The sequence below is a fragment of the Peromyscus eremicus genome, chromosome X (genome assembly GCF_949786415.1).
Source record: "Peromyscus eremicus chromosome X, PerEre_H2_v1, whole genome shotgun sequence".
NCBI lineage: Eukaryota > Metazoa > Chordata > Mammalia > Rodentia > Cricetidae > Peromyscus > Peromyscus eremicus.
The window spans coordinates 82,632,378-82,658,640 of record NC_081439.1 but is presented as its reverse complement, the minus strand read 5'-3'; the positions used below and the strand labels follow the sequence as shown (position 1 = coordinate 82,658,640).

The 26,263-nt window shown below is 44.7% G+C and overlaps 1 protein-coding gene across 3 annotated transcripts; it reads left to right on the top strand.

Moving 5' to 3' along the window:
- Positions 1-229: 229 nt before the first annotated feature.
- On the top strand, positions 230-17,916 carry LOC131899540 (nuclear RNA export factor 2-like). 3 transcript variants are annotated; one of them, XM_059251028.1, is made up of 22 exons: positions 230-400; positions 3,196-3,277; positions 8,244-8,346; positions 8,613-8,766; positions 9,258-9,341; positions 9,451-9,555; positions 9,673-9,753; positions 9,884-9,953; positions 10,112-10,200; positions 10,319-10,426; positions 10,601-10,710; positions 12,241-12,277; positions 12,674-12,733; positions 13,006-13,061; positions 13,213-13,320; positions 13,422-13,480; positions 13,596-13,711; positions 13,802-13,844; positions 14,398-14,470; positions 14,930-15,109; positions 17,482-17,542; positions 17,664-17,916. In XM_059251028.1, exons 3-22 carry the CDS (start codon positions 8,252-8,254, stop codon positions 17,697-17,699), a joined length of 1,725 nt encoding a protein of 574 aa, XP_059107011.1. In that variant the 5' UTR covers positions 230-400; positions 3,196-3,277; positions 8,244-8,251; the 3' UTR covers positions 17,700-17,916. The 3 variants fall into 3 exon arrangements, with proteins under 3 accessions (XP_059107011.1, XP_059107012.1, XP_059107013.1); XM_059251029.1 differs by lacking the exon at positions 230-400 and adding an exon at positions 871-1,067; XM_059251030.1 differs by lacking the exon at positions 230-400 and adding an exon at positions 1,469-1,583.
- Positions 17,917-26,263: the final 8,347 nt, after the last annotated feature.

The window sequence follows — 26,263 nt, the reverse complement described above, 5'->3', positions numbered from 1 at the left end:
AAGACCCACTACCTAGATTCAGTCTTCTTAAATTAAAATTATGAGTCATGGTACTGATGATTCACCACATCCCACAGCCAGGGGGCTCTAAACCGTAACAGGGTTGACAAACACGTCAAAGTGGCCCGAGTCAAACCTACTCTATGGCTGATGCTGGAGTTTTCGGTTACGTAGCACGCTGTGATTGCGTGAGCCTCGGCAACCCATCAAGTGACGGCTGTGGTCACGTGATGTTCAGTCGCTGCAGCAGAGCACGCCCCGAGCACGAGGTGAAGACAGGGCATTCGCAGAGCGCGCCCTCAGCACGAGGCACTGTTTCCTGGAGACTGACCAGACTGAGCGACCGAGGTTTCGTCCTTGAGGTGATGTGATCCTCTCCAGACAAGAATCTGGAAAACAGGTAGGATACCAAAGCCGGGGAGGGTTTTTTCAATTTTATTCCATCTCTAAGAATAATTGCCAAGCTCCAGTCACTAATTACATTGACGGCGGTAGCTTCGGCAGATCTGAGGAGGGACGAACAACTCTTCAGAGGTCCGGTCCAGGCTGCCCCTCTGGCTCTGGTTCCGCTCCGGCTCCCACTCGAATTGAAGCGTTTCTGAAGTCAGACTAGCTCGTTTCTCAGCTTTCCCGCTGACTTTTCTATCTCTCTGATGGTGGGGTAGGTTTTGTGGTAGGAGGACTACATGGTTCCACGGGTTTACTCGGGTAGAGCCTGCTGAGATGCTGAGGCCAGGGGTTTCCATGGAGGCAAAGGGAAATTTTGTAAGTGTGACCCAACTTTACCACTTATGACAGAGAAACCCTGTGTGCTGAGAGTGGGGTGGGCAGGAATCTTATCCAGGAGTCACTGGAGGTCTAGTTCTGGGGTGGTGACCCTCAGGGCTGAGGCTGAGGAGGGAAGCGGAGAAGCACGGGGCATGGCCACGTCGGGAGAGCCTCAAGAGAGCAGGCTACCGAAAAGCAGCAGCTGAGGGGAAGAAAAGCAGACTTGTGATTGTGACAAAGCCACCTCAAGGTGACAAAGCTGCTAAGCAGGAGAGCAAAGGCCACCTGCCGGCCAAATGGTAACCTGAAGGGAGGGAGCATAGGACCAGGGGACGCAGTGGGGAAACTAAGTAGTGAGGGTGGGGTAAGAGCCATGGTGAGGTAAGAGCCACGGTGGGGAGGCAAAGCGTGGCGGGCGGCGGGGTGGGGGGGGGGGGGACGGGCACGGAGGCGAAGCGGTGGCGGGCGGCAAGTGGGGGGGCCGGGCGGCGGGGGGGGGGGGCGGGTGGCAGGTTGGAGGGCGGGCGGCAGGTTGGAGGGCGGGCGGCAGGTTGGAGGGCGGGCGGCAGGTTGCAGGTGGGGAGGCGAAGCGGTGGCAGGCGGCAAGTGGGGGGGGGCAAGCGATGGGCGGCGGGTGAGAGGGGAGCGAAGTGGCTCAATTGCGGGGGGGGGCGGGGGGGAGCGTCAGTGAAGAGACTCTGTGAAGGGAAAGCCATTGTGGGGAGGCGAGGATGCAGGCGGGAGAGGCGAAGCGGCTGCTGTGGGGGTCCCAGGGTGCTGAGGAGAAGTGGCCACCGGAAAACCGTAGTTGGGAGGTGAAGCGGCAGGGGGCAGTCTCCGGCGGGGTAGTCTCGTGAGGGAGGAGAAGCGGCCATGGAAAAGCTGGGATAGGGAAGCTGAAGCAGCCGTGGGGAGGAGAGGCGAAGCAGTGCGGGCAGGAGAGGGGTGAGGGGGGGAAATGGGGGGGAAAACCATTAGGGCGGACGGGGTGGGAAGGTGAAGTGGCTCAGTCCGTCCGGGGCGGGGTGGGGTGGGGGCTTCGAAGTGTTGGCAGGGAAAGCGGTGTCGTGTCGTGGGGTGGGGGGAGCCAAAGGGGCGGCAGCTGCAATTCAAACTTTAGCAGTCTTTTCGGGGGCCTTGCTGCACCAGGACGATGCCTTCCTCTCGGAAGCCCCATCTTTTCCTTATCACCTTTTGAGTTGTCGTCTGTGCATCTTTTAAAAATTAGCATGAAAAACTAAGGGTTCCTCTTAGGACATTTTTGTTAATGTTTATCTTCCCCCCTGTTTACTTTCTCATGTCCCCACCTCAGTTCCTTCTTCTGGACCCTTTCTTCTTGGCTTTTGAGAGAAAACATGCAGAAATTATCACACCCCCATTATCTTTCATTTTCTCCTCCTTTTAATCATCTCTCAAATAGTTTCCCTGCTTTCCTTTCATTCGTGTGTGTGTGTGTGTGTGTGTGTGTGTGTGTGTATGTGTGTGTACTTACATACATACATACTTGCATGCATGTGTTTTAATCTACATTTTGATTAAGAGAAAATGTACTATTTTTTACTTTGACTTACGTTGTTCAACGTTTTCTTTTTTTTTTTCTTTTTTCTTTTTCTTTTTTGAGACAGGGTTTCTCTGTGTAGCCCTGGCTGTCGTGGAACTAGCTCTGTTGACCAGCTGACCTCGAACTCACAGGGATGTGGCTGCCTCTGCCTCCCAAGTGCTCAACTTCTTAAATGTCAGTTCTTATGGACCATTCCAAATCCAATCTTAATTTATGCCTCTTTTTGGACTAATTTAAAAGAGAGGAAGAAAGAGAAAAGTATTGGAAATGTGAACATAGCCATCCTGTAAAAATGTAGAGTTTGTTTCTGAATATTTACTTGAAATTCAGTTGTTTTTCAAAGTGTCTGTGGTGTGCCCTAATCACACTGAATTGGGGAAAGGCGCCTATCTTACACTCTAACCAAGCTCTGCCTTTGTTCTCCTTTCTCCCAAGTTTCTAACCACCATTTATTTCACTCCCTCTTGAAAATACTCTACAACTTTATGTATGAATAGTAGTATATTTTTAAGCATATTAAGTAAATTATAAGTGGGGCATATTAAAGTAGTATTAAATACTAAAGCATAGTGCTACTGTTGTGGGCATTTGAGATACTTAAATGGATTAAAGTTGGATGTGGTTGATAGCCCATGCCTATAAATTTCAGTGATTGAGAGGCAGGAACCAGGAGTATTGCTGGCAATTTGAGACCAGGCTGGTGTATATAGTGAAGTCCATGACAGCCAGGGTTACAGAGGTGAAGGAGCCTATTTAAAAGATAAAATAAAAATAAATTTTGTACTAAAAATATAAAACATTCTAGTTTGTGATATTTTATTAGCATGCAGCTTAAACACACCACTTTTATTTTTCTTTAATCTCAGGCCTTCCAAGGTTCGGCACAACATTGATTTTGAGATAGAGCAACAAGAGTGTGATCTATCATACGAGAAATCTGTCATTCAGGTAAAAGGATTTTCATCTTATAGGAATTTATACATTGTTGCTAATATGGAATGTGATAAAGGAATATTTTTCTCAAATTTATGTGCATTTAGTATTTTTCATATAGTATAGTGGTCTTCAAAAACATTTTCTTTCATTTTCCTTGGTTCTTCTAGCTAAAAATCCATTAATTTAAAAAAGTCAGCAGATAAATTAAATCTTTATCATATGATCAAAGTATGTAACTGCTAGTAATGTCCTGTTTTTTAATTTGTTTTATTTAATTAAAATATAATTACATCATTTCCCCCTCCCTCTTCTCTATCCAACCTTGCCCGTGTCCTTCTCCTCCCTCTCAGTGATAGTTTCCTTTACAATTAGTATTGTTGTATATATGGAAACAAATATATAAATATAACCTGCTGAATCTGTTTACTGTTGCTTGTATGTGTATGCTTTTTAGAACTGACCACTTGGCATTGGATAACCATTTAGGGGGCTTTTCCCTAGGACTAATTCTCCCTTTCTCAGTAGTCTTTAATGGACTGTAGCTCTTCATCTAGGAGTATAGTCCCATGAAAATTTCCCCATCCTTTTTTTTGGTTTTTCGAGACAGGGTTTCTCTGTGTAGCTTTGTGCCTCTCCTGGAACTCACTTGGTAGTCCAGGCTGGCCTCGAACTCACAGAGATCCGCCTGGCTCTGCCTCCCGAGTGCTGGGATTAAAGGCGTGCGCCACCACCGCCTGGCAATTTCCCCATCCTTGTTGGCCTGTTAACTGCTGGTGTCATAGTTCAGGTCTTTTAAAAACAGCTATACTGATGCTGGTGTAGCTTCCCTGTCATATCTAGAAATCACAACCATGCAGCAGACTTACCGAGCCTCTGTCTTTTACAGTCTTTCTGTCCCTTCTTCTGAAATGTTCTCTGAGTCTAAAATGTAGGAATTGTGTTTTAGACGTATCAACTAGGGCTAGGCACCCCACAGTCAGTTATACTCTGCTGCATTTTAACCAGTTGTAGCTTTCTGTAATGGCCTCTGTCTGAGCAGGCCTTAAGTTCAATTAGACAGCTGCTGCTTATGACCAAGATATGGGCCACTATTGTATTTTTAAGGATATCTTGCCATGCTGGTCTTTGTTGTGGTTCATAGGCATCACATCTAGGTAGGATTATTAATTGCTTCCCTCCCATGGCAGCTTGCATAGTCCCTTCCAGTACTGTAAAAGCTAGTCCTCAGGGAAAAGGCTTTTTCCGTTTTTGTTTTTTTTTTTTTTTTTTTTTTTCCCGAGACAGGGTTTCTCTGTGTAGCTTTGCGCCTTTCCTGGAACTCACTTGGTAGTCCAGGCTGGCCTCGAACTCACAGAGATCCGCCTGCCTCTGCCTCCCAAGTGCTGGGATTAAAGGCGTGCCCCACCAACGCCCGGCTAGGGAAAAGGCTTTTAAGTCAGACCATCTCACATCCATTGAGTCCTGTCTCTAGAGTATGTGGTGTCCTCAGCAATAAGAACTTCTGAAGGACAACTAAGGGCAACAGCAATAGTCTGTATTGTTTTGAGCCTGTGACCAATAATTCAAAAGGAGGTTTCTCATGTCGGGTACTAGAGGTTCTGTTAGTCCATGGCTCTTGGGGAGAATCTCATTATCCCAAGAGGCATAACTCCATTTAAACTCTGTGTGTGTGTGTGTGTGTGTGTGTGTGTGTGTGTGTGTGCGCAGCACACATGTATACTTATGTAGTTTCGGGTAAATACAAAATTATTACGTCTTTTTTATACATTCTTGCTGTTATTTAGCCCTTTCTTTCCTTCTGTATTTTCCTCTGTCCTCTCTCTCCAATTAAAGCCCCCCTTCCATTTTTTAACATTCCTCCTTAATATCACCTGTATCTTTGCTATTCAGTACCCATCTCTAGAGCTCCCTGTGTCATGGTGTCCTTTTACTTTCCTGGTTTTTGTGATTACTTCAGGTTATATACTCACATCTGAAGTTTTGGAAGTAGGAACCATAATTTGAGAGAACACACGGCATTTGTCTTTCTGGGTCTGGGTTATCTCACTCAATATAATACTTTCTAGTTCCATCCATTTACCTGAAATTTTCATTTTTCTTTATAGCTGAATGGTATCCCATTGTGTACCACATTTTCATTGCTAATCATCAGTTAAATAATGTTTAGGTTGTTTCCATTTCCTAGCTATTGTGACTAGAATGACAATGAGCACAGCTGAGTTAGTGTCTGTGGACTAGGAAATAGAGTCTTCTTGGCATATACTAAGGAGTGGTATAGCTGTGTCACCTGGTAGATTCATTTTTCACTTTTTAGAAATTCTCTGCAGTGATTTCCAGAATGGCCACACCAGTTTGCAATGCCAGCAACAATGAATAGGGGTTCTCCTTTCCCCTCCTCCTTGCCAGTATTTGTTATCAGTTGTTTTCTTAATCTTAGCCATTCCGACTTGGGGAAGATGAAATCTCAAAGTTGTTTTATTAGAATTTACCTGATTTCTAGGGAAATGAACACTTAGCTTTTTTTTTTTTCTTTTGAGAACTTTCTGTTCAGATATATAGTCCTTTGTAATTGGGTGATTTGTTTTCTTGGCTTTTTGTTTTTGAGTTCTTTATATATGCTGGATATTAATTTCTGTCCAATATGTAACTGGTAAAGATTCTCTACTACTCTGTGGGCTTCCTCTTCACTTGATTGTTTGGTTTTTTTTTTTTTGGTTTTTCGAGACAGGGTTTCTCTGTGTAGCTTTGTGCCTTTCCTGGAACTCACTTGGTAGCCCAGGCTGGCCTCGAACTCACAGAGATCTGCCTGGCTCTGCCTCCCGAATGCTGGGATTAAAAGCGTGCGCCACCACCGCCCGGCACTTGATTGTTTCTTTATATGCACAGGAAGTTTTTTATTCTTATGAGGTTCCATTTGTAAATTATTGGCCTTAATTCCTGGGGAAAAGGAGGAATCTTATTCAGAAAGTCCTTTCCTATACATATGTCCCACATACTGCCTATATTTTTCTTCTAGAAATGTCAGCATTTCAAATTTTACATTGAAATCATTAATCCATTTAGAGATTATTAATATTCTCTTTAAATTCATTTTCTTTCTTTGAGTTCACTTAGCTGTCTTCTTTAAGCTCCTTGAAATATTTAGTAAAGTTTGAGTGTTGTTCTGAGCTCTATATCCTGGGGTTCGTCTAGATCATTGGAGAACATTTCTATAGGACTGATGAATTTAGTCCTTTAGGCATAAGGTCTTGATCTTTTCTATTGCTTGTGTTTTTTGAAGTGATACCTGGGCATGTGGCTTCTTTGGTTGGTTGCGTGTCTGATGTGGACACAACAGGCTGGGCTGGCACACAGGATGTGCCACTGACCCCAAACTGAAGATTGAGGAAAGTGCAGGCTTACCAGACTGGGACTAGGTTTTGATATTTGAGGTAGTTCTGGGGATTGGGGAAAGTACAGGGAGGGTACGGTCAGTCAAAATCACCAAGCTAGGACAGAGCACAGGATGTGCAGGCTTGGTTAGAGGTCCTGCAAGATAGCTCGGTGGGTAAAGGCACTTGACACACAAGCTAATTCTTGACACTTGACGTACACTAACTAACATTTGACACACAGATAATTCTTTGCCTTACCTGTTCACACCTAGGGGTGGAGTCCACAGGGAGCTGGAGGTGTGGTGGGAAGAGGAGATCCTGCAAGTTGGTTATGGTAAGGCAAAGAATTATCTGGAGAGCCAGGGATAAAAATGTTAGGGGAATCCTGGGTCTAAACCAAGAGTTGGAGTCTCCAGTGAATGTAGTAGGTAGAGGGGCACCTGTAAGCAGGCTGTTGCTGGGCTGAAGGTGAGATTGGAGAGATCTTAGTGGAGGAAAGGAAGGATAGTGTGATTCACCTACATGAGTCCCTGCTGGGTGGGATCCCAGATGGTTAAGATCTGTGGCTGACACAAAGGGATGAAGGAGGGGCAATGCTGAATCCTCCTTGAAGTTCAGTGGAAGCCACACGGACCGGAGGTAGGTGGGAAGTCAGGCTCCTGCATGTAGTCTGCTACAGGCCTTGGGGTGAGATTGTAATGGACGACAACCAGTGTGGAGTGGCTTCTTTTGAAAGTTTTAGCATCTTTACATGGTGAAGTTGGTTCTGTCATGCTGGGACTGGCTCTTATATAAAACCCTAAGCAAGCTTTCATGCCAAGTTCCCCAGTAGGTCACTTTTTGCTCCCCATTCTGCCACTGGATGTTGAAGAAGAGATAGGTGAGGCAGTCTTTTTGCTTTCTGGTACAATACTATTCATGTACCTCAGTATAGAAGTCTTGGCTTCTGGGTAAAGATTATTAACAGACATTGACCAACAATAGATTCTAAGTTAGTTGGCTTGATATTGCATTGCATTTCTAAGACCAGGACATAATTCTCTATCTTTCACCAGTCAGAAAGGCCTATTTTTCATCTTGGGCTTCTTGGACATGGGGGAGAACAGTGCAAATAGCTCTTTTCTTCTTTAGTGCATCTTTTTGTGTTGTTAAACTAAAAACAGGCACTATGGTGTCTCACTTGATTATCTTAAATATCTGTTCTAATAGTTTTGTGCCTTGACACTTGTTCAACTCAGTGTGTCTGTGGGAGTTATCACTGTAAGATAATACTCAGCTGCCATCTTTCTCCACCCACCAAAATGTCTTTTTTCCCTAAGACTAGAACAAACTACACTCTTGGGTGGTCTCAATTCAAAATATTCTGGCCTTTCCAGATAAAAATGATTTTTAAAAGAAAAAGAGTAAGTGGATAATTAGCCTTAGTTCCTGAATTTTTACTTAACTAGGAACCTAGCATTGGAGGAAGGTGGGTGAATTGTGGAAAATAATATAGGTTTTTTTAATCAGAGGGAAAAATACTTATCTGGTTAGTGATAATAAATTGTTCATATTATATTAAATATGGTGATGTATCTTCAAATTTGTATTGTTTCCAATTTCAGAAGACAACATGGATGATAACCGTGTTTTTAGAGGAAGAAAGAAAAATTTGAGTTATAACAGACATACATTTGACAGAAAGAACCATCATTTTGAGCATTATGGGTATGTTCTTCTATCTTCAAAATTCCAAGAGAATAATGAAAACATGGCAATAAGGGATTCCAAGAGGGCTCCAAAGTGGCCAAGTAGCCCCTGGGACCTTGCAACTCTTTCACTCTCTGTGGTCTTCTTTCAGTGAAAAACTGAAGAGTGATAGAGATTGAATACTGGTTTAGCAGCTCTAACCGTAGACATGGTGTTAATGAGGGGGTGATTCATAAAATAATTTGTTAGCATGTATAGCCTCTTTGCTTCTCTCTCTTTCCTAGTGTTCCTTATTCCATGGGACCCAAATGGAGAAGAAGAAAATACAGTGATGAAGACCAAATCTTTCTAACTGTGTGGGATGATGATAAACCAGAGGCGAGTGAAATAGGTCTGGATGCTGAAAATGGAACCCTGGCGAGCTGGTTCAAGGTCACAGTGAGTATCTTAATAAGGTCTGCATTAGACAGAATATTCTGGATCCTAAAAAGATGATCATAGTGACTGCAATAAATCAATTACCTGGAGAAATGCTATTGCATGAAGAGAGGAAGGATCTAGGACAGAGGTTCTCAACCTTCCTAATGCTAGGACCCTTTAATACAATTCCTCATGTTGTGGTGACCCCAACCATAAAATTATTTTCATTGCTGTAATTTTGCTACTGTTATGAACCATAATGTAAATATCTGACGTGTGACTCCTGTGAAAGGGTTGTTCAACAGCCAAAGGGTCATGACTCACAGGTTGAGAACCATTGATCATGGAGATCTATGTTTAGCACAGAAAACAAAGAACCATGTCAGATCCCTTTCGAAGTTCTTTAAGACTAGGTAGAAGGTCAAGAAAGAACACTTGGTAGTTAAGTCTGTTCTCTATCATGATTCCATGCTGTCTCTCTTCTCTCCCATTTTTATTTGTAAATATAGATTCCCAATGGAAGAAAGTATGAGAAGACATGGCTAATCAATTCAATGCAGGACCTCTGCAATGTGCCCGTCATCCCTGTTGATGTAAGAAGGCTGATGAAGCCAGATAGACACAAGGGAATGAAGGAGGGAGACCAGGAGCTAGCTGCTGTCTTCTAACATGTCTTCTCTTTTTCCCTTTTGTTGCCCATAGTTCCACTATGACAAACACCGGGCCCGGTTTTTTGTCCAGGATCCTACCGCTGCCTATGCATTGAAGGATATCAGCCACAAGATTTGTGATGAGACAAGCCAAAAGGTGTGTACTAACAGCATTCTCTGTACCTAGTCCTGAAAGGGGTGGTGACTGGCCATGAGCTGAGCATCATCTTTGGAATTAGAGGTCATAGTACTTATCTGTTTCTCCTTCCCACAGATACCTATCTTTGTCAGTCCTTCTGTTGTACCCTATTCTGTGCGGAATAAGTTCACATCAGAACAAATGGACCAGCTAAAGGTAATGCAGACTTAAGGCATGTTGTGTGTCTGCTTCCCAGACCTACCTCCTTTCCCTCTTACTCCCTGACATGCCTGACACTATGAACCCCAGAGCCTTAGAGCCACTTTCTCTACCTCTGTCTCTGCAGGTGACTGTGATGAAACGATATGATGCCTCTCAGAGAGCTCTGGACCTCCAGAAGTTCCGCTTTGACCAAGGTATGGCTGACTAAGGAAATTCTGGGTCGTGTGAGAGTAGATGGATCTTCCTAAGAAGAAAATGTAGGGATGGTAACTTGGGAAGGGTGTCTATCTGTACCAATGCTGGTCCAAGTGGACAGACAGCCTTCTAATTCCTTTTGTTCCACTTTCTGAAGACTTGATGAACAGTGACATTGACATGATGCTGAATCGAAGAAGCTGCATGGTTGCCACACTGCAGATCATTCAAAGCAATATCCCTGAAGTGAGGCCATAGACTCAGTGAATTTAAGTAGAGGGATAGAAGGGATGGGATGAAGGGAACATTTGTCACCAAGGCACTAGAATAGTAACTGTATCTCTTAACTCTTCCTCCCTGAAAGCTGTTGGCCTTGAACTTGTGCAACAACAAATTGTACCAGCTGGATGGGCTGTCTGATGTGGTAGAGAAGGCCCCCCAAGTTAAGATTCTGAACCTCTCCAAAAATAAAGTGAGAAGGGGAACCAAATGTGGGTTAGGTTGAGCGTGGGTGGTAGTGCACACCAGGGTTATGGTAAGAAGCAGGTAGAGACACTTATGAGGGAGGGTGGAAGCTGCAGTTACTGGGCCGCAAGTTTTCTCTTTGCTTAGGACAGCTTTACCAATTCCTTCTCGTCTTTATCAGTTGAAATCAGTTTGGGAGCTGGAGAAGGTGAAAGAGCTGAATCTGGAAGAGCTGTGGCTAGAGGGAAACCCCTTCTGCAACCACTTCATGGATCAATCTGACTACATAAGGTACATAATACCTGCTGAGTCTTTCCCCCTTCAGTGCCAGTGCCATAGTTATGTTTCTCGTTGCTGTGATGAAATACACTGTCCAAAGCAACTGAAGGGAGAAACGGCTTATCTGGCTTACAGTTGCAGGTTACAGTTCGTCATTACTTCGGAGTTAAGGTGGTAGGAACTTGAAGCAACTGATCATATCACATCCACAGTCAAGAAAAGAGAGCAATGAGTTAATGAATGCATACCACTGCTCAGCTCACGCTTTCTTTTCATTCAGTCCGAAGCCTAGCCAATGAAATGGTGCCACCTGTGTTCTGGGTGGGTCTTCACGCCTCATCCCAGTTAAGAAACTCCCTCAAAGGCATGCTACAGCCCAACCTAATCTAGACAGTTCCTCAGAGACTCCCTACTCAGGTGATTCTACTTTAGGTCAAGTCCACAATCTAAACTAACCATCACAAGCACCATAACCTGTAGCAACTACTCTATAGCTTGAGCTCCTCTTGATATGTACTTTTGCAAGAGTAGGTACCTCCGATCCTCTGAGAGGAAAACAGGCTCTGCCTTCTCTGTATGCTCAGCTATGCTCGCAGAAATCCCTTCCTTCTTACCTCCCCCTCCCCCTTTCACCTAGTCTGGGCTGTTTTTCACTTGTCAAAACATCCAGATTCCTCCAGAACCCTCCTATTCGACATCCCAAATGTACCATCCTCCCTCTCCTGTCCTGAGAGAAGCCTTCTTTTCTTGTTCCTGAACTATCCCTTATTTGTCCCAGGCTGCCCTCAAGGCTGTCCTGCTCTAAGCTGAGGGCTGAGATCCTGGGTAATGCTGACATGGACATTACTGTCTCTGTTCCATTGTTGGGAGCCCTAACCTCCTAGGGAAACATGAACTCCCTAGATCAAGGATCCAGAAGTGGGCTGCCACTAGAGAGCTAAAAAGGTTGAAGAGACAGAAAGACAGACCTCCTGGAGGCCTCTATCCCTCCCTTCTTCCTTCCCTACTTACCTATAAACTAACTTACCTGCCTGCCTGCCTACCCATAACCCCTGACCTCTAGCAACAGGCCAGACAGATCATTTCCCATTTGCTTTAGGTGTCTTCTGCTTTTATTTTGTCTCTACTCTCTTATGTCTCCCTGACAGCGCCCACACCTTACTTTAACTTCATTTCTGTTGCCACCTCCCCACTTTCCTATTTCTTGAGTCTTGAGCCTGCTTCCCTCACTCCCTGCCCAGCATCCTGGAGAACACTGGATACCTAACAAGGTGGCAGAGCCCTGGGCTTTTACCCAGTGCCTTGCTCCCTGAATTCTTCTATGGGTACTCTGAGGAAAAGAATACAAGCAAGGAGAGGAAAAAGCCACAGACCCTGGGCCTCCAATGTGGCTTCTTCTGGCTCTGGAGAAGATGCCAGTGCAGTGTGTGTGTGAGCTACTCGGGGGAAGAAGAGGAAGGAGAAGCAGGATCCCCAAAAGGAAGAAAAGCTAGCTCAACTTTAACTAATAATCACTTCTTTTGGCTTTTGGTTTTTGGACAGTGCCATACGGGACCTGTTTCCCAAGTTGTTACGCCTGGTAAGTTCCTACCTTCAACATTGTCTTGGCTTCCTCTCATAAATTATCTCTACACCTTCCCTAAAACTCGTTTTAAAAAAAAACTAGTAGATTTTTTAGATGTAGATTACGTGTTTGCAGCAGACCATCATCCATTTTAGATTATGTGGATTCCTGAAAAACATCAATATTTTCCCTGAAAAAGTATCCATAAGCAACACAGACACACAGAGGTTCCATATAATAGAGATTTACACAACTCTGTCAAACAGAGGTTCATTATATCACCCCTGGAATTTCCAGGGGCAATTAAACCCCCGGCCCCGGCCCTTTTCTTCCCCTTTAGGTCTCTGGATCTTCTTGGACATTCAGTGCCATTTACCCCATGCACTACTAACCTTCTCTTCCTTTCCTTAGGATGGTAAGGAGCTATTAATATCAACAGGAATGGACATAGAAGTCCCCCAATTAAGCAAGGTGAGAAAGGACCAAGAAAGATTTGTGGTGTTGCAAAAGAGAAGTTATTAGATTTTTTTTAATTGTTTTTTTTTTGTTTTGTTTTTTGAGACAGGGTTTCTCTGGGTAGCTTTGGAGCCTGTCCTGGAACTCACTCTGTAGACCAGGCTGGCCTCAAACTCACAGAGATCCGCCTGCCTCTGTGTCCCGAGTGCTGGAATTAAAGGCATGTGCCACCACTGCCTGGCTGAGACGTTATTAGATTTATAGTCTGAAATGACTTTCTGTTTCAGGAAACATGTACAGAATCTGAACTCATAAAAAACCTAGTTCTACAATTTCTGAAGGAGTAAGTACCCCTTGGACTACAAGAAAGGTGGGAAAGCTGAGCAGTGTTGGACTGCCTTACCACATTTGCCCATAGGAGTTTTAGGTCTCACTTAGGGTTCAGAGCACAGAAATCAGCTGTCCCCTTAGTTTATGCTCCTTCCCCTTACTAGATACTACTTGTTTTATGACAATGGAGATCGACTTCGGCTCATCGATGCTTACCATGATGAGGCCTGCTTTTCCCTGGCCATTTCTTTCAACTTCAGTGACCCAAACCTGTGAGTATCACAGCTCAAACTCTGTTCTGGAGTAGCATGCCTCTCCCTAGAAAATGCCTATATTGGGTAGAACATGGAGTTCTTTTCCTCTTTTCTCCTAGGAGTAACCTGGAAGAGTATTTCAAACATAACAGAGATATAAAGAAGCTGCAAGACTCATGTAAGTGTGATGGAGAAGACTGGGCAGAGGAAGGGAGGAAAGACAAAATTTTAGGAGTGGTCAGTGGGCCAGGTTGTATCATGCCCCTGGTCTTTGCTTCTTCTCTTCTCTGTAGATATGCGAATGCAGTTGCTGAAGCACACAAAACGTGACATTGTGGACTCTCTCAGTTTGTTGCCCAAAACTCAGCATGACTTGTGCTCTTTCTGGGTGGACGTGTGTTGCCACACAGTGAGTACTTGGTTCTTCTGTAGGTCATACCCAGAAATCTGGAGGTATGTAAGATCCTGAGCTCATAGCTTATACCATCTTCCCTTTCAGGATATGATGCTCTGTTTTTCTGTCAATGGGTTGTTCAAGGAAGGTGAGTATCTATAGAAATTCCTCTCTATGTCCCCTCTGCTTCCTCCCCTAGATAGGCACCCCTGAGAAGTCTTCCAGATTCTCTCATTCTACACCCTTCCTTCCTTCCTATTCTCCATATTCTACTGCCTTCAAACCATCCTAATCTGACTTGGGTCCATGCCTTTCTGCCCCACAGTTCACAGGTAAGGGACACAGGCTATGGAGTTTGTTGAGTCTCATTCCAGTTCCATACTCAGCAGCTTTGGACCAGTTTCTTAGCATCTCCAGTTCTCTATTTGTCAAACATGACTAATTAAACTCATCTCTGTAACAGATGTTAAAAAGACCCATCAAACACTAGAAGTGATTTTTCACAGGGTCCATAATGTGGTAAGGGGCACATCAAATGGGAGTGAATTATTACTGTTGTTGCCCTCCCCATTCCTGCCAAACCCTCCTGACTCCGGCCAAGCCAACAACTCTTCAGCATAAGAGCCCAACTTGGGAATGCTGTGTGAGTATGTAAATAAGGTGCTATTCTAAGAAAGCATTGTTGCTTCTTGTCCTTGAAGTGGAAGGAAAATGTCAAGGCTGTGTTCGTGCCTTCACGAGGATCTTCATTGCTACCCATTACAGCAATTCAAGGTCAGTGCTGTGTTGCTTCTGAAAATTCCTGTCCCTGCCCAAAGCCAGCAGTGTGACAATATGATGGTGCAGTTCTCAGGGTATCCTCAATATTTAGAAAGCCAACAAGGAGATCCAACAGTTTTGCTTGCTGGTTGATAGTGTAGACTTTGGGGTCAGAATACTATGTTCTTTCATGATAGGATTTTTACATGCTATATCATTGGCCAAGGCATTGAGCTTGTCTCTGGTTCAAGGTCTTCCCTTGTTGTGTGGGTTAAATTCACAAATCTAGTCAAGCTAGTCTTTAAAAGGTGAACTTCATATGGGGTGGATTGAGAGAAGCAGGCAAGGATGTTGGGAACCAGGCATAGATGGAATGTGGAAACAGTCTGGTTAGTGACTGGTAGTTATTGTAGGATTGGCATTGGTAATGTAGGCATGTCCATTTCTTTACTTGTCTGTCTGTTTTTCCTCCAGAATATGCATCATGAATGATGAGCTGATTGTGAGGAATGCCAGCCCCAAAGAGATCCAGAATGCCTTTATCTCATTGCCCACAGCCAACGCTTCTTCCAAGTCTCCCCTCTCTGAAGAGCAGCAAGAAATGGTGAAATCTTTCTCCATGCAGTCTAAGATGAAACTTAATTGGTCTCAGAAGTGAGTACTGGGTGTGCAAAGAAATGGGTGGGGTAGAAGAACAAGTGAATAATGGTACTTTGTAGGCAATTTGAAAAAACAATTAGGATATTTACTTCCCCTCCCCAAAGTGGGCTCAGGAAAAGTGTGTCCTAATCTATACTGATATCTTCAAAGGATTTTAAAACACTATAATATTCATGTGGTATATCTTATATATGAAAAATCATAAAGAATCCACTAAGAAACTACTAGAAGTGAAAAAAACAAATTCACCAAATTTTTAGGATATAAGATTAATATATACAATAATTTTTTGCATTTCTGTGTATTAACATTTAATATCCCAAAGTTAAATTGAGTGAACAGTTCCATTTATAGAAGAATAAAGAGGAACAAATACCAAAAAGCTATGGTGGGGAGCAGGTGAGTATAATATATGAACAAAGTTTTGCCAGCAATAGCTACTCACATATATAAACTGAACAATATTTATACAGAAAGTGACCAGGACAAGAGCTCTGAATATCAGGTGAAAAGCCATCATGTCTGCCTTGACTGTAACAAAATGATGAAAAGAAGCATGACATAAGACAGGGAATAAAGAGCCTATGTGACTTGTCACTGTTCTTATGGCTATCAAGAGAACTCATGACCAAGGCAACTCTTATAAAAGAAACCATTTAACTGGGGGCTTGCTTACAGCTTTAGAAGGTTAGTCCATGATCATCATGGCATGGCAGGAAGCAGACAGGCATGGTGCTTAGCTGAGAGTTTTACATCCTGATCCACAGGTTAAAGAGAGAGGCTTTTGAAGCTCACTCCCAGTGACACACTTCCTCCACAAAGGCCAAACCTCCTAATCTTTTTCAAAACAGTTCCACTCCCTGTGACTAAGCATTCAAATATATGAGCTTATGGGAGCCATTTTCATTCAAACCACCACGCCATGTCATATATGCCACCCACAGAACTACCTCTTACTTGGGGGAAGGAAAGTCCAGAACTGAAGTTTGAAAACCCGTCCCATGGCTTGCTCAGCCTGCTTTCTTTCTTTTTTTAAAAGTTTTTTTAAGAAAATGTTTTATTCATTGTAAATACCAATCACAGATCCCCCTCTTCCCTCCTCCCGTCCCCCCAGCCTTCCTCCCCCAACCCACCCTCCATCCCCTCCTACAAGAAGGTAAGGCCTCCCATGGGGAGTCAGCAGAGCCTGGAACATACAGTTGAGGCAGGTCCAAGCCCCTCCCCATGCATCAAGGCTGTGCGAGGTGTCGCACCATAGGTAGTGGGTTCCAAAAAGTCAGCTCATGCACCAGGGATGGATCCTGATCCTACTGCCAGGGAGCCCCTTACAGCCCAGTGACAGCACCACCCACAGTGGGCTAGGCCCTCCCTACCAATCACTAATTAAGAAAATGCCCCACAGACTTGCCTGCAACACAGTCTTGTGGAGACATTTTCTTGATTGAGCTTCCCTTCTCTCAGATGACTTTAGCTTGTGGCAAGTTGACACAAAACTATCCAGTACACTCTAAAGATTCTTTTTTTTCCCCCTGGAGCTGAGGACCAAACCCAGGGCCTTGCACTTGCTAGGCAAGTGCTCTACCACTGAGCTAAATCCCCAAACAAAGGTGTTTTTTTTTTTTTTTGGTTTTGGTTTTTGGTTTTTTGAGACAGGTTTTCTCTGTGTAGCTTTGTGCCTTTCCTGGAACTCACTTGGTAGCCCAGGCTGGCCTTGAACTCACAGAGATCCACCTGGCTCTGCCTCCCGAGTGCTGGGATTAAAGGCGTGCGCCACCACTGCCCCGCTTGTGTTCTTAAGTTTTTGTTGTACAGGTATTTCACTTCCCTGGCTAGGTACATTCTAACTTATTTTTGAGGCTGTTGTCAATGGAATTATTTCCATAATTTCTTTCTCAGTATGTTTGTCATTGGTATGTTGAAAGGCTAAGAATGTTGGTTTGGTATCTTGCCTCTTTGCTGACAGTATTTATTAATTCTAAAAAAAAATGTGGCTGAATCATTAGGGTATACCCTTAGATATAGAATCATATCATCTACAAATAAGGAGACACTTTCCTTTTCTAATTGTATCTCCTTTACTGCTTTCTCTTACTGATCTAGGTAAGACTTCAAGCACTGTATTGAAAAGAGGTGGAAAGAGTGGACATCCTTGTCTTAGTCCACTGATCTTAGTGACAGTGCCTTGATTTTTTTCTCTGTTAAGTATGATGTTGGCTATAAGGTTATTGTGTAAAGCCTTTACTATGCTGATACATGTTCCCTTGATTTCTGCTCTATATAGGGCATTTCTCAGGAAGCAAGGTTGGATTTTGTCAAAGGCACTTTCCGAGTCTATTGTGCTGATCATGTTATTTCTGTCACTCCAGGTGCCTTGAAGACAACGGCTGGGACTACAACAAAGCTGCTGAGATCTTCACTGTTCTTCAGGTGAGGTCTGGGTATCAAGTGAGTAACAGATGGATGGCTCAGGGGCTTCAGCAAGATGGAGTCTAGGTAGCCTGGGGATCAAATTCAAGTCTCTTCTGACATCCTAACTCTTTCCCTGCAGAATGAGGGCAAGATCCCAAAGGACTTCTTCGAATAAATGTGCTAAGGAGGTCCTGTGGATGTGATATCCCATCTCATCCACATTATTTCTGTTTGTTTATGTCTTCTCTCATGCTTGGGATCAGAGGCCTGGCTGACCAAAATCCAAAGTTACCATATAGGCCAGGTAACACAGCCACCCCCGGGGGCAAGTTCTTTGTTTTCCTCCAAAAATGTCTGTTTGTTTTCATAATAAATCATTACTTTACTTTGCACATTGTGTCCTGAATTGCTTTTCTCCTGCCTCAGCCAAGAGCCAGAGGTGCCAGGATGAAAAAGACCTTTATTCCCAAACTTCTACTACTTTCACCTCTGGCTGGCCCTAAGCAGATACATAAGGATTGCTTCAGTAGAAACTTTGTGAATAAATCCACATGCAAATAGCACATGCTACTTGCAGTGATTAGGCTCGGGAATCCAGGGACTCTGACAAATCCTCTACTTGGAGGCCTGTAGAAGCATCGTGTGACCTGGGTTTCAAAGGGGTGCCTCCAGGCTAGTGAGGCTGTGGAGGAGGGAAAGGTGTAAAGAGGGTACACATTTCACATCTCCTTGCTGGGCATTGGAATGTTTTCACAGTCTGCACTGTTATAGAATATTACTTTAACTAGACAAATATATGCTATATTTGTTTATGGTGTATTTAACAATGTAAAGATGTGTTGCTTTGCCCACCTTAGGCACCTCATTGGTCTAATAAAAAGCTGAATGGCCAATAGCTAGGCAGTAGAGGGATAGGTGGGCCTGGTGGGCAGAGAGAATAAGAAGGGAGAGAAAAAGAATGAGAGGAGGGAGAAAAATAGGGAGACACCTGGAGTCAGCCAGCCAGTCAGCTGCCAGCCAGCCAGACATGGAGTAGGACATACAGAGTGAAAGAAAGGTAAAAAGCCCCAAGACAAAACAGATGAAGAGAAACAGGTTAAAATAAGTTATAAGAGCTAGTGGGACAGGCATAAGGTAAGGCCGAGCATACATAACTAATATTAAGTCTCTGTGTCATGATTTGGGGACTAGCAGTCCAAGAATGCCTGCTACACTGCACCATGATAAGTTTTGATTTATATGCAGGTGGGTGGCAAGTGGGTCTTTTCACAGCTCTCTCCATGTTTCCTTCTTGTCTTTCTGCCTCCCTGCATTCTGAAGGAGCTATATAAGGAGTGTTATAAAAATTAGCCCCTGCTGGAGATCAGGAAGGTGATCCTGTCTGTAGAAGCATGTGCTCCATGTCCATGTTCTTGAGGGAGGGCCTTCAGACACTGGCTTTCACTACCAAAAAACAGAGCACACCCTCTCACTTTTTGGACAGTTCTGTGAGACCTTTCACAGAGAGAGGTGATAAGTTTTTTGCACCCTGAAGGCCTCTCTGCCAGTGCAGCAAACTGAATCAGAATGAATCAGGAAAAGCCCAGGTTTAATAGGTAAAGCGTTCCTGGGTGATTCCTCAGCCCTCAGAGAGGAGACTGGGATGAGAGACTGAAGAACCATGTGTCTGTTTTCTGGGATGCAGTTTATATGCCCTGTGGGAGTGGTCTTGAGCCTCTCTGGGGGAGGAGCTGTGTTTGGCAGGCTTTGAAGGGGCAGGTTTAGGGAAAGAGAGAGGGGAGGGGAGTTGAGGTGGATCTTCCACCAGACTCCTTCCAAACATTCCAGATTCTTTGGGTATAGGGATGCCAGAGTGCCAGTGTGTAGTGAGCCACAAGAACATATTATAGAGATTCAGCTGTGTATTAAAGCTATACTTTGACCGGCCAAGGGTCTGTCGAAAGGCAAGCCATTTATTATGAGTATTTGGTGTTATCCAGCTTTTAATATTTCAGCTGTCTTCTGCTATGAAATTCTTGCGTGGCCCAAATAGTCCCAGACCACTTGACAAATCGTTCAGCTCCTCAGACCTGCTGAACTTCTAGGTAACTAACTCTTCCGCTGAGCCTAGGAGACAAGCTGGCTGGAGATGCATAGCTTTGTTTCTCATGCTAATGAAGCTCAGACCATCCCCTTGCTTTGAGGCCTAGTGGCTCTCCAGAGCAATTGACTGAGAACAAAAGAGGTTTTTACATATCAAGGTGGAAGGTAGGGTGGAACAACATTCCCGAGGAGGCAGAGAACAGCATGGCCAGGGGAAGGAGGACAGGCATTTTCTGTGGAGCTAGACAGAATGGCATGACCAGGGAGAAGAGAAGAACACAGAGGTTTTATAGATGCTAAGGCAGAACTTTTGTAGAGTTCACCAGTGCCAGGAGTAGAGAGCAAGTAGAGATGGAGGCGAGGAAACAGAGGACTAAGATGAGGCTGGAAACATAAGAGCTTAGTTGTTAGCAGGACTATGAGATGGCAGTAAAAGAGAGGACAAAAGAGAACTGAGTCTCAGGACAGAATTGAAGCTATGCAGACAGGATTTCATCCCAGAGAAATAAAGTAGATGGACAAAGTGTTAGTTATTTGGCGGCACTCTTACCCTTCGAGGAAATGTCACGAAACATGACAGAATCCACTAACAAGAGTTTTATTAAGATAAGAGAGAGAGACAGGTGTGCTCAGGCCTGTTGAAAGGACATGTGCATAAAAAAGGAAGCCAGGAATATGGCGCTGGCTTATAAAGGCTGGGTCGCGCGTGCGTATACAGGTTCATGTGGCTACTCCATGCATTCGCGTAGATCACATGGTTGTGTTGTGCGCTTTACGCAACCATGCAAAGCCACGAGGGCCTGGTCACGCAAGACGTTTTGACCCAGAAATGGCTATTTTGACCCGGAACTGGCTAGGCAGAAGTGTCTAGATCCGCGGGCATGCCCAACCATGGGAGCGTGTTGTGAATCTATCACAAAGAGCTTAGTGTATCTAGATTTATACCTGCCCTGAATATCTGATGGAGCTGTAGCTATGTAGATAAAATTTGTCTTAGCTGAATAAAGTTAACAGACATAAGAGCATAGTGTACATAGATATTTTTTCCTCAGATATCCCACACTGAATGTAACGTCTGACCCGGACCCTGGGTAATCCATACCAGGGGTTGAGGTGGAGCTCCCACTCAAACATTCCAGACTCTTTGGGTACAGTTCAACTCTGACTACTTCCTGCAGGCTTGGGACTATGTGGGGAAGAGGAGTCGGGAGTTGGTGAGCTCACATTCAGCAGGAGGTGTGAGGGGAGGAGCATCCAGTTAATTGTCATCCTGGAGACCTCAGGCATCTGTTTCTTAAGAAAGCAGAGAAGGCAAGTTTCTAGGGAAAAAATAGATTATTAACCTCTGCCCTAGTTGTACTGTACAGAGCAGAAGAGCAGATAGGCCCTTTATTGGGGCATCTCAGACAATTGGAGGGTAGAGGGTCCCAGCTGCTGGACAGACCATGTATCCTAAATAGGTGCCCACTTGAGCCTAGAGAGATGGTACCAGCATGGATGTCCCAGACAAGGGGGTGGTGAGGATCACAGTGAACTGAGAAGGAACCTCATAAGAGAAAGGTAGGGGAGGTACCCAGCCAGTGGGGGAGTTTGGGCTGGGAGGTGGTGATTGAGGAGGAAGGACCTTCCATAAAGGAGCTCAAAAGGGCTCAAACCTGTAGGAGAGCGTGGGGTGGCCTGGAGGTGGGTAAGGGCAGTGGGGAGAAGGGAGGGCCAAGATAACCTGAGTTCAATGGAGAGCTTGGTGAGCTGTCATTTGATGAGTCCATTGGCCTTCTCAACCTTTCCTGAGGATAAAGGTGTCAACCACAGTTAGGAGGTAACAGAGTTCTTTAGGTGTAGGCCTGTGAGTGAAGTTCACCTGCCAATTCTCACCTGGTTGGTGTCCTCGAAGCTGGTGCAGAGGCTGACATATCTGGAGAGCCCCTGTGAATGGACCTGTGAAATACTCAGAGGAGTGTGGGGGCCAAGATGAATGTGGCCCCAAAAAGGCTAAGAACATTGCAACCAAGCAGAGATGCAGGGCAAGCAGGTATGACCAGAAAAAGAGTGTAAGAAGAATCGCCCTGCAAGAATGCAGGGAAGTGTCAGAGTCTTAAGTGGGAAGGAAGGGATCTCATCCACCCCTGTGACAGAAATTTGTGAGGGAACTGTAGGACCTGAGTGAGATGTCAAAAAAGAATAAGTAGCTCCCATGTCCAAAAGAAAGTCAGTGGACTTACCTGTTACCTGCAGCGTCACCCTAGGCTTGGAGAGGGCAATGGGAGTCAGCAGGTCTAGGCCATGTCAATTCTCCACCAGGCTTATGAGTTCTCAGTTGCCAGAGTTGGTAAGGCTGGACCTCCATGGCATGGCATAGAGGACGAGCCTGCATGGGGGCATTCTGATTTCCAGTGCCCAGACTGTCAGCAGACAGGGCATGACCTCCTGGGCAGCTGGGGGTCAGGGCAATACTGTGACCAGTGACCCTCCTTGCCACATTTGAAGCAAGTTTTTGGCAGAGTTGACTTGGGCTGAGCTCCAGTGAGATGGAGCCTTGTGGCAGACTTATCTTGTACCCCTTGTGGGGGCCCTGGGGGCCTCAGAGCAGCTGCTAAAGCTTGGGCTTAGAGCGTATTCTGTTGCAGCCTTGTCTGTTGGGTTGACTCGGCTGTCATTCTCAAGCATTAAAAAGTTTAAAAGCCATTTGCACCAATTCCTATAAGGTAGTTTGGGCATACTCTTCAGCCTTTTAAAATTTTTTCCAATATCTGGCACTGACTGAGAAATGAAATAGGTAGGAAGGCAGGAATCTGGTGAGACAGTATGAGAAGAAACTGGGGAAGATTTTGGGGTGTTAGGCCAGTGTGTATGTTGAGGCATTGGGAGATAGGGGTGAGCAGAGGGGGTAGGGGAGACAGGAAGAAGGGTAAGGAGGAGGAATTTGGTCTTGGATTTGTGGCCCTGGAGGAGGGGGTTGGGCAGGTAGAGTTCGGGGGAAGAGGGAGAGGGGTTAGTGTCTCCAGCAGTGTATGGACAGGTGCTGTGAGACATTGACCCCTGTAGAACCCAAAAACCATGGATGTAGGGCAGTTCTGTAGCCCCAATTTGAATAGATTTTGTAAAAGACCCCACAGGGGCATTTGGAGATCAGGCTTCAAATGGCAAGTGCTGTTTCTCAAATCTATGCTGGGGACCCGAAGCCTAGCACAATGCATCCATTGTGGTAAGTCTTGGGTCAAAAAAATGGGGGTGTATGGGAAATTTCCTTCAACACAACATCTTCTGGAGAAGGGGTCCCACGGAACAAAGGTAGCCCTTTGCTCCAGAATGGGTCAGGTGGAGCAAAGGCAGCCCTGTGCTCTGGAACAGGTCAGGAGCCTGGCGTGGCTGAATCTTTGGCAAGACACCCCAAAAAACGAAGAGGCCCTGGGCCTCTTAGGCAAGGACTTGGAAAGGGTAACTCACCCAGTCAAGAGTTGATCTTAGGCTGGCAGAGAGCAGGTGTTGGGGAGAGGGGTGTTTTCCCACCATGCAGCCCTGGGCCAGTGGGGAAAAATCAGCCCCCACCTCGGTGGAACCTCCAGATAAGTCTTTGCACCCTGAAGGCCTCTCTGCCGATGCAGCAAACCCAATCAGACCAAATGAGGAAAAGCCCAGGTTTAATGGGTAAAGCGTTCCCAGGTGATTCCCCAGCCCCTCAGAGAGGAGACCGAGATGAGAGACTGGAAGAATCATGTGTCTGCTTTCTGGGATGCAGCTTATATACCTTGTGGGAGTGGTCCTGAGCTTCTCTAGGGGAGGAGCTCTGTTTGGCAGGCTTTGAAGGGGCAGGTTTAGAAAAAGAGATAGGGGAGGGGAGTTGAGGTGGATCTTCCACCAGACTCCTTCCAAACAGGAGGCAATTAGAAATTGCCTCTAGGCAAATTCTAGGCAGGTGTTAAAAATGAGAAACCTGCAAAATTTGTTTCCTGCCTCACGGATTTCCTCCATTTCTGTAATGCATGTGCTTTAAACAATAAACAGGCACACTTTCTGAAATTCAATTAATAGTGGTACAGAGTTTTCCAGTTACAGGCCTGTAAATTATGACAGATACAGTCCTACGTGTTGACAAGTTATGCTTGTACTTTATTGTGTTTGGTGTAATTACCCACTAGTTAACACTTTTCAGATTTTATGTGAGTTTACATAGTTATGTGATGGAGCATAAATTTCAAGAAAATATGAACTGAGGGGTAGTTTTTATTGCATAGAGAATAATGCCAACTTTGTTCTTACATGAAAGAACTCAGTGGTCAGACACAAGTTTCTGTAATTCAATTCTCAGTCATACCAAGCAGAGAACAGAACCCCATTGCACATTTGTTAGTCTCCTTGTAAGAAATGATGATGATCTCACATGAGATGGAGCAATCACATTACTGAGCTTAATTCAGGGTCTCTGAGCTGCTAGACGTCCCTTCAGTGACCATGGAATCCTTGGCATGACCTAATCAATTCCATTTGCCTTTCTATCAATTCCCACAGTTCCACTTGTTCGGGTGCTCTTGTGCTCTCTCACTCTGTCTATCTGTCTCTGTGTGTGTGTGTGTGTGTGTGTGTGTGTGTGTGTGTGTGTGTGTGTGATATATATTTAGATAGAGAGACAGACAGACAGAGTGACTGACAGAGGGTGAGGGAGGAAGGAAGAGGGGAGGGAGAGAGAGATCTGCAAATATTTTCTTAGGAGAAGTTCTTGCTTGGAAGCATTTAATGACATAACATGCATAACATAATGTCCACCTAGGAAGGTGGATAGTGGGGTAGGGGTACAACAGATATTTCTATGCACTATTTTCTTTTCCTTTATTTTTATTTTATGAATATGGGTGTTTTGCCTACATGTATGCCTATGTACCACACATGTGCAATGCCCAAAGAATCCAGAAGAGGGCATAGGATCTCCTGGGACTAGAGTTACAAGTAGTTGTGAGCCGTGGGGTACTGGGAATTGAACCCAGGTCTTCTGGAAGAGCAGCCAGTGCTCTTTAATGTTGAGCCAGCTCTCCAGCCCTGTACATTGTTTTTAAGCATATCAATATGCATACATATTTCTTAGTGCTGTATGAAACATTTTTATCCTATACATATATTCATGTGTGCATATGTTTCATATAAATTGAATCATAATATAGGTTGTACCCTTTAATATCCATTTCATTTCCATTGTACCAGTTATTGAAATGAATCTGTATGTAACCACTACTTACTCTGTACATTTTTGTAGGATTTTCACTGGTCATTTTTCTCATTCCAGACATTTTTGTCTTGGTTATAGTTTATTACTCGGATAAAACACCATAACCAAAAGCCGCTTGGCAAGGAATAGGCTTATCTTGTTTGCACTTCCACATCACAATCTATCTTCGAAGGAAGTAAGGGCAGGAATATTGAAGCAGGAATTGAAGCTGAGACCATGGCTTGCCTCCTTATGGCTTGCTCAGCTTGATTTCTTTTTTTTTTTTTTCCAAGACAGGGTTTCCTGTATAGCTTTGTGCCTTTCTTGGAACTCACTCTGTAGCCCAGGCTGGCCTCGAACTCACAGAGATCCACCTGCCTCTGCCTCCTGAGTGCTGGGATTAAAGGTGTGCACCACCACCGCCTGGCTCAGCTTGATTTCTTAAAGCACCCCAGCCCAGGGCACTCCCATGTCATCAACCAAGAAAATATCCCCGAAGGCCAATTGGGTGAGTACATTTCTCCAATTGAGGTTTCCTCTTCCAAAATGACTCTAGCTTGTTTTAAATTGACATAAAACTAGCTGGCACAACATTGTTGGTTTACATACTGATTGTGTGAATGTGGAGTCATCTGAAAGCAGCAAATAGCAGCCATAGCCTGGAAGGTCCAGTTATATTTTCTCTGTTCATTTTCCTGGGCTTGAGAACACACTAGTTCATGAGAGTGTGAGGGTTGGTGGGGCTATGGGTTATGAAATTCACATGGGAATAGTTCCAAGAAAATAATTCCTCTATGTTACCTCAGTACTTTCCGGCTCACCACATACAAAGGCATCAAGGTCATAGACAGCTTGAATGGGGGACATGTCTTACAGGGGTTTCATGTGAGGGTAAACGTGGACTAATCCCTGCCTCATCGTGGCCTAGGAATCTCCGTGTGGAAGGAACTCCAGAAGCAACTAGGGGAACTCTGGGGAAGTGCCTTTATGATGTCCTTTTCTAGCTGGAATCTCCAGATGATGTGTGAATGTCCTGAAAATACTCTAGGCTCCCATGTACTAATTTCCAGTCTCAACCATTTCTTCACAAATTTTGTTTCTTACCTGATACTCTTATTCCTGGGACAGCTGCTTAATGCCCCACTCAATACTATACAGTTGCTACTTTTGCAAATGTGGATTTAGTTTGTCCTGTTTGATTTCATAGAAGGCGTTAATAGATCATTCCCAGAATGATGACAGAATTTACCTCCATACCCTGACCTTGTGATGCCACTGCCCTGTAATCCCTGTTCTGGAGAAAGCTGGTGGCTGGATGTGAACACTTTGTCTCCTCAGTGATCACATCCAAGAGCACAAATGCTGTGGATATCATTCTGTATAAATAAAATGCTGATTGGCCAGTGGCCAAGCAGGAAGTATAGGCAGGACAAGGAGAGAGGAGAATTCTGGGAAGT